Source organism: Nannobrachium achirus (genome assembly GCF_963921795.1).
Source record: "Nannobrachium achirus genome assembly, chromosome: 1".
NCBI classification, from domain to species: domain Eukaryota; kingdom Metazoa; phylum Chordata; class Actinopteri; order Myctophiformes; family Myctophidae; genus Nannobrachium; species Nannobrachium achirus.
The window spans coordinates 3,123,552-3,132,398 of NC_137810.1; the positions used below are offsets into that span (position 1 = coordinate 3,123,552).

At 41.2% G+C, this 8,847-nt stretch overlaps 1 protein-coding gene across 2 annotated transcripts in view; it reads left to right on the forward strand.

The window, feature by feature from the left end:
* stat1a (signal transducer and activator of transcription 1a) overlaps positions 1–2,993 on the forward strand; it is a 59,979-nt gene extending 56,986 nt beyond the window's left edge. For both annotated transcript variants that reach the window (XM_080734355.1, XM_080734354.1), the window contains exon 25: positions 181–2,993. In XM_080734355.1, the coding sequence (XP_080590481.1) occupies positions 181–204 (24 nt within the window). In that variant the 3' untranslated portion in view covers positions 205–2,993. The remainder of the gene's footprint in view (positions 1–180) is intronic.
* Positions 2,994–8,847: the final 5,854 nt, after the last annotated feature.

Here is an 8,847-nt window from a genome sequence, read left to right on the forward strand (position 1 = left end):
GAGTTAAATAGTCTGAAGGTTTTTGTTTTGTTTTTTCTACTTGGAAAGAATGCTTAGTGATTGTGTACTGTGTGTGTGTGTGTGTGTGTGTGTGTGTGTGTGTGTGTGTGTGTGTGTGTGTGTGTGTGTGTGTGTGTGTGTGTGTGTGTGTGTGTGTGTGTGTGTGTTGTGTGTTTCCAGATGACAGCAGACCTGGAAGACTGATCTCCTCATCATTGTCAGATCAACACTTCTATTCTCCGGGGAGTTTGGACGGGTTTGGAGATCAGTGATTCTCATAAAGAGAGCATTTTGTCAACAATGTTCAGATGGACAGCAGATCTACAAGTCCAGCTTGTAGATCTGATATGTTCTATTGCATAGTGTTTGACTCATTAAGACCTAAAAAGCCAGATCTACAATGATGTTTCTAAATCAGTGGTTCTCAAACATTTTCATGTCAAGGACCCCCAAAATCACATGTATTTGGCCACGGACCCCCAATCTCAAAATGTGTTGTTCCAGGGACCACCCAGAAGCAAAGATTAGAGTAACAAATGCCTGTGCCGCGCTATGGGCTTGTATATCTGCTTTCTTTTTTTTTATTGTTAAAGTATAACATAATGGTTAAAGCTGTTCATCATGCTTGCTGGGGACCCCTGGGAGCCCGCTCAGGGACCGCTGGGAGAAGCGCTGACTTCTCAGACTTTTGGTTTGTTGTTTAAGTGTTATTTACATTCTTTCCTTTAAGAGAGTTCTTTATGTGTGTGTTATTTTTAGAACCCAGGTGAAAAAGTAGTATAATTTAAGTACATTAAAACCTATAGTATGTTTATAAAATAATACTTTACTTTCCAAAGTTATTCTTTAAGATATACTTAAGTATAAAATACTTTTTTTCCACCTGGGTTTTTATATTCTTTTTTTTTTTTACACAAAATGATGTGAACTGTGCAAAAATGTGACAAAAGAGTGCTACTTGATGACATCATAGACTGTTTGTGTGATGTCATAGACGTCGGTGAGATGTCATAGGGGGGTTTTAAATGCATATAATGCCTTAGTATGCCTCTCTGTCTTTCTGTCTGTCTGTCTGTCCGTTTGTTTACTTATTTTACTCCAAATCAGACCTTCACTTTAAAAGAAAGACATTGTTTGATAAACTTTTATTTGAAAAAGCTGTCCACACTTCCTGTGTCCGGACAAAAACATTAAAAATAAAAACAACTTGCTAAATTTTCAAGCAAAAAAAGTTGATGCATTTCCTTAAACAAAAAACTGTATTCAGTTCACTATTCTGTAAGCCTTGTTCCTTACTGTAATGTTATTAATAACGTTATTGAAATATTATATTCCGTAGAGCTCGTTCACTATTAAAGTGAAAACTTTGAACCATTCTCACACATGTAAAAGCGTTTTCAAAACCGGCGACGATAGCCGATCTACAAGCTCCTAATGGGTGATGGGTTATGTTCAGTAGATTATAGAGATCTACACGCTATGTTCAGTATTCTTTGGACAATAAAGTTTAATAGTTGTTGGGCAGAAACCTGGTATTTCCACGTTTCAACTCTTATGTTTTATTTTTTATGTATACAAATTAAAACATAAAAATGTATTCTCTTCTTCATCGAAGTCTCTCAAAAGTAGTGAAAATAGCCGTGTATACAAGCCAGGGATTCCCAAACTTTTCAGATTGAGACCCAAAATGTTCCCACACTATAGTAAAAAGTGTTGTGAGCTTGTAGATCTAAGGTTTCCACCCGACAGCAATGATTACTGCAATTATCTTTTTTATTCTTATTGTTATTATTTTATTTACAAATGCGTCTACCATCAAATGTTATGCTGATGCAATTTAACAAATATAACTGTGCTGGTTGCAGTCGGTCTGCATCCTGTGCTCGGGTAGGAAAACCACTGTGTGACAATTGGCTTTGCAACAGGGCCGCCAATAAGGGGGGCAAAGGGTACTGGTGTCCCCCCTCCCGTAAAGGGGGGGCCTGTTGAACGGGACACAGGTACAGTCTAGTTTGTGTAGGAAGGATTTGAGTGACTGTGAAAGACTTACTTCTCCCAAGGTAAGATTTAGACATCATGCTTTATATAAAGGATTTGAGTGACTGTGAAAGACTTACTTCTCCCACGGTAAGATTTAGACATCATGCTTTATATAAACCCTGTTATATTAAGCCTAAACGGTTCTGCCGCCGTGTAGAAGTGTTTTAACAGTTTTTTCTTTGAAAAAACTGCATTTTTCGCAACACCGAGGGGGGCCCACGTGGAGGGCGGGCCCAGGTCTTTGATCTTGACCCCCCTCCCAAAAATCTGTACGACGGGCCTGTTTGCAATGAAGCTGAAACGTGCAATAATTATATCCTCTAGCCAAACATGCTGTGTTCATGAGCCCAGCAGCAGAGATTACAGTCCAGTACCAAAAAGAAAAATAAAACCTTTTGTTTAATCGGAAAAAAACGTTTCACAGATGGCCTTTAGATGTGGATGTTGAAATGTTGTCCGATTAGCCATTATTTGCGTGTTCAATCTGTGGCCTTAAATCAGCAGTAGGGCCTAAAGGCTTTTTCCACCACATACTCGTTGAAACGGATATTATAAAATAAAAGATTGGTTCAAAACCGATACGATGGCCGATAAATCGCCCATCCAGTTAAAGATGAAATCCACAAACGCTTGTTTCATCGATAGAAGTGAATAAATAAACAACGTAATGCACCTTTAAGAGTTCAGATCCTGTCCAACAGGGAGTGGTCGTTGTCCTGGTTGCTTAGCAACCTGTGTTCATTTCTTCTGGTTTGTTTGTTTGGGTGCGTTAGGAAATGTGCACCGGGAGAGCACTCACGTATTAGTTTGCATTGGCCAGAACGCACCCTTTATTTGTTTTGTTGTAACCCTTTTTTTCTTTTTGAGTGTGGGATGTTTGGGATGCTTGTGGTCTGTGCTTATTGTGGTGTGGCATGTTGTATGTGATTATATTTAGCCAAAAATAAATTAAAAAAATTGCCCAAAAACGTTAATTATTGTCTCTATTCTTTACATTTCGGCCATCAATTTGATGCTATATTAAGTTGAGATAGTCAATTTGAATTTAGCACAAACAATAGATAAAAATGTAGATATATTACATGTTATAATAGTATATATTACATATACTATAGTATACATAACATATATAATAGTATATAGGGCTATTACATAATATTACTCTGGTTTTGTCGCCTGTCTTTTTAAAACATTTGGTTTAAAAGGTCAAGAGTGATTGCTGCTATATTTTATAGACATTTTTACATTCTTATTATTATGAGTATTATTTATTAGTTCTAAAAGGAGCTGGCTAAACAGATGTGTTGTTGTATGTAAACTGTTGGATACATTGTATTGATTACTTTGAACTGGACACGTTGCAATCTGACTGATCCTGGGTGGATTCTGTTCAACCCATCGCTGCAGATCTCATCAGACACTTCCATCAGCCTCCCATGAGGACTTGATGAGGTATGTTGATGGAACAGATGATTTAGTGCAAGGGTCTTCAACAGGGGGTCCGTGACCCCTAGGGGGTCCTCAGAGTTACTACAGAGGTTCCTCCAAATCTTTGTGTGATACACTTTTTTTCTCCTTTTTTATATTAACCACTTGAAACAATCCTCTGAGAACTTTACCAAAAATAGATCGGCTATTTTTGGTAAAGAGGTTTGGTCTAGAGAGGAAAAAGAGCAGACCAAGTACAGAGTGAAAAGTCAAGTGTATTAAACTATTGACGGTTCAAGTGGTTAAATATCTGAAAACAAATTGACATGAATCCAAAATACACTGATGATTGTGCTGTCAAACAATGAAACTATATGGAATCTATTAACAGGTTGTGGGGGTCCCTGCTTCATATCGCTCTCAACTAAGGGGTCCTTGGCCTGAAAACGTTGAATACCCCTGCTTTAGTGAGACAAATGTGCATACAAGTTGTTTATGCTGTTTCATTAAAGCATAACAACAGTGCTCCTGAGGCATGCTTTCAAAGTTATACTAATTACGGTATTTTGAACACAATGTATAACTTTTTTAATTTGTGGAAGAGAAAATGCTTCTTTCAGCTCAGAACATGTTGCAAAATGTGTTATTTATAGACTATATACAGTAGATCTGCAAAGGTTATCAGACCCTTCTCCTTCCAGTATGTAAAAGCTGTTGAAAGATAGTTTTTTTGTAGTCTGTCTTGGTTTTTAATCATGTGTGTATTTAGTTTTAATGCACATTTCATGCCATGAAGGACAGCCACTATGATTAATTTAAAACTACAGTGGCTGTCTACGTAACTCCAGTTTGACAAAATGATGAATGAAACATTGGCCAAATTGTCAAATATTGTTGGCAGAAAGTGTGACAATGGCCGATCTACATGTGAGGCGTTGTGAGCATGTAGATCTGCTATTTTCACAATAGAACAATGCTATACAAATGCCTCAATTCTTAGTGCTCCTCAAGGTGTTAAAATAGTTAAAAAATGTAAAAGAAAAGTTAAAATGTGATTATTTTGGGGGTTGCGGCCTGAAAAGGTGAGAACCACTGCTATGAATGGGGACCAAAATACATGACAGACATGTTAAACTTAAGCCAGACAATAAGGCAGGCGTCTATTGGGTATGACAGGGGTATGCAGCTGCCATACCCTGGGTCCAGGGGGGAAATAAAAGTTACTTTTAAATATAAATCTATGAATGTCTCTTTAGGGTTAGGGGTAGGGTTAGGGGTAGGGGTAGGGGTAGGGATAGGGGTAGGGTTAGGGATAATGCTAACAAACGCTAATGCTAACACCAACCGCTACACAAGGCTGCACACACTTAGCGAGCTGCAGGCACACTTAAAATGTCTTAGAAATGTTCTCCTTAATTCTAAATCTAATCCTAGATTTTTCTAAGTGCGATAACTCGGAAACCAATAGGTTTCATGCGCCTGTATCTTAGTATGTTGTATAGCTCTTCGAGACGAACGCGTGGATATGAAATTAATTCATTGTTTTCAGATTGTCTTCAAAACCCCCAAAATCACATAAGACTAGCAATAGACAGGATCAGTTTTCAAAAAATCAGAACCCCGAAGGCATTTTGAGAATATTTATTATACACAACAGTTCTGGGAGTATTAACTCATTGCATGCCAGGCCCGATAGTCCCGAGATTATTTCAATGTCTTTCCCTGCCTGGCCCGATAGTCCCGAGAATTTCCGCCATTTTGAAAAAAAAAATGTAGTAGGCATGATAGAAATCGCGAAATTGCATGTTTAACCCCCATAGCAACCCCATCTATCAAACATGCATGGCAGCCATCTTTGTTTACATTTTAGGAAAACATAATGGCTTCTATCTCATGAATGCCTGAACGGATTTCCATTCGGATTTTTTTGTTTGAAAGCTGTGAGCAATGTGGACACACGTGGTGCATTATCTAGGCATGGGTGTGCATGATCCGTGCACTATGAATTACATGGAAGTCTATGGAGACCAGAGGCACCGTAGAGTACGAAGGTATGTTAAAATGGCGGGGAATGTGTTAAGGGGTGCTGAATCCAAATTTGCTGTATATGAAGCTCAAAAATGTCCCTAAATGCCTCAAAATTGAGAAATCCAACATGGCCACCAGGGCGCCAGGCTGAACTCAATTTATAAGTATAACTATGTGTAAACAACAGGTACAAACTTGGATCAAATATGCTTTTGTATGTTTTTTCTACATGGGCAATCTGATGCCACATTTAGATTTGAGATGTATTGTGAAGAAACTGCTTCGATCTCACAAACGTTTTAATTCTAAATATGAGTAATTACCGAGCTAGTGTTATTATATTCAGGCTTTAACTTTATATTTTGTTTTGAAGTAAAATGTGTCAAATATGCTGTGATGGAACCCCTGTCATCCCCACTGTCAGCCCCACCCCTCACCTATACCAACCCCTCCCAATCCCCCGTGCATTTCCTCTTTCGCCAGTTTGTCGCACAGAATGGCTGATCTGTAACATGACAGATAACAGGTAAAGTCATTTCTAGTGTATGATGTGATAATGTGATATGTTTTATGTTTAAATAATTGCAATATGTAATGTGTGAATCATTGTAGTTTATATATTTGTCGGAATATGGATAGGGATAGGGGTAGGGTTAGGGGTAGGGGTAGGTTAGGGTTAGGGTTAGGGCTAGGGTTAGGGCTAGGGTTAGGGCTAGGGTTAATAACTACTAATACCATGTAACTGGACCTGAGGGCTAGGGATAGGGTTAATAACTACTAATACCATGGAACTGGACCTGAGGGCTAGGGATAGGGATAGGGCTAGGGCTAGGGATAGGGCTAGGGTTAGGGCTAGGGTTAATAACTACTAATACCATGTAACTGGACCTGAGGGCTAGGGATAGGGTTAATTGCGACCGTAAGGTCGCAGTTTAGTATGAAAACCTCCACCGTCCGTCCGTCCGTCCGTCCGTCCGTCCGTCCGTCCGTCCGTCACACACGTCACACCTTTGCCCTGCTCAATGTATACGTGTAACGCCTGATACTGAGGTGATGTGTCACTGTGACATCACAGGTGAGATCGCAGTGATGTCAGATACTCAGAGCAGGGATCTCCATATTTAGGCATAAACAGGTGACATCACAGTGATGTCAGATACTCAGAGCAGGTATCTCCATATATGGGCATAAAATGGATTCTGTTAGGGATCTCCATACTGTATATGGGCATAAAAGGGATTAGTGATGTCAGATACTCAGAGCAGGGATCTCCATATATGGGCATAAAAGGGATTAGTTATGTCAAATACTCAGAGCAGGGATCTCCATATATGGGCATAAAAGGGATTCAGATGGAGATTCAACTTCAATGAGTAACAATGGCAAACTGTCAACTGCCCGTATGTCTTGATAATTGGTAAAACAAACTTTTGGCCTATTTGTGGCTTATCATCACATCCAAACATCTTAAGATACTCAGCTAGTGGGGAATGCTCTCTTCCCTGGTGAGAATTGCCCCTTTATATAGGGCTTGTTTGTGTATTGTATGACATCACGCCACATCATCAGCTGTGGACTCTGTGATGTCATCGTATCTCCATATATGGCCATCTCCGTATATGGAGATATAAGTCGTCCATGCCCAGGTATGGGCTGGTGAGGTCAGACTTTGTGTGATGGGTAGGTTATCTCCATATATGGAGATTCAACATTCCAGGTGTAACTATGGCTGCCCGTATGACGTGAGAGGTGGAGGCTGTGATATTTGTGGAGATAAGCGACCAACGGTCGCTTATCTCCCGATTAGGGAGTCTTACTGGTAAATACTAATACCATGGAACTGGACCTGAGGGCTAGGGATAGGGCTAGGGCTAGGGATAGGGCTAGGGTTAGGGCTAGGGTTAATAACTACTAATACCATGTAACTGGACCTGAGGGCTAGGGCTAGGGATAGGGTTAATAACTACTAATACCATGGAACTGGACCTGAGGGCTAGGGATAGGGCTAGGGCTAGGGATAGGGCTAGGGATAGGGCTAGGGTTAGGGCTAGGGTTAGGGCTAGGGTTAATAACTACTAATACCATGTAACTGGACCTGAGGGCTAGGGCTAGGGATAGGGTTAATAACTACTAATACCATGGAACTGGACCTGAGGGCTAGGGATAGGGCTAGGGTTAGGGCTAGGGCTAGGGATAGGGCTAGGGTTAGGGCTAGGGTTAATAACTACTAATACCATGTAACTGGACCTGAGGGCTAGGGCTAGGGATAGGGTTAATAACTACTAATACCATGGAACTGGACCTGAGGGCTAGGGATAGGGCTAGGGATAGGGCTAGGGCTAGGGATAGGGCTAGGGTTTATAACTACTAATACCATGTAACTGGACCTGAGGGCTAGGGCTAGGGATAGGGTTAATAACTACTAATACCATGGAACTGGACCTGAGGGCTAGGGCTAGGGATAGGGATAGGGATAATAACTACTAATACCATGGAACTGGACCTGAGGGCTAGGGATAGGGCTAGGGATAGGGCTAGGGCTAGGGATAGGGATAGGGTTAGGGCTAGGGTTAATAACTACTAATACCATGTAACTGGACCTGAGGGCTAGGGCTAGGGATAGGGTTAATAACTACTAATACCATGGAACTGACCCTGAGGGCTAGGGATAGGGCTAGGGATAGGGCTAGGGCTAGGGATAGGGCTAGGGTTAGGGTTAGGGCTAGGGCTAGGGACCTGAGGGCTAGGGATAGGGCTAGGGTTAATAACTACTAAAACCATGGAACTGGACCTGAGGGCTAGGGATAGGGCTAGGGATAGGGCTAGGGATAGGGATAGGGCTAGGGTTAGGGCTAGGGTTAATAACTACTAATACCATGTAACTGGACCTGAGGGCTAGGGATAGGGTTAATAACTACTAATACCATGGAACTGGACCTGAGGGCTAGGGTTAGGGATAGGGCTAGGGCTAGGGATAGGGCTAGGGTTAGGGCTAGGGTTAATAACTACTAATACCATGTAACTGGACCTGAGGGCTAGGGCTAGGGATAGGGTTAATTGCGACCGTAAGGTCGCAGTTTAGTATGAAAACCTCCACCGGCTGTCCGTCCGTCCGTCACACACGTCACACCTTTGCCCTGCTCAATGTATACGTGTAACGCCTGATACTGAGGTGATGTGTCACTGTGACATCACAGATACTGAGGTGATGTGTCACTGTGACATCACAGGTGAGATCGCAGTGATGTCAGATACTCAGAGCAGGGATCTCCATATTTAGGCATAAACAGGTGACATCACAGTGATGTCAGATACTCAGAGCAGGTATCTCCATATATGGGCATAAAATGG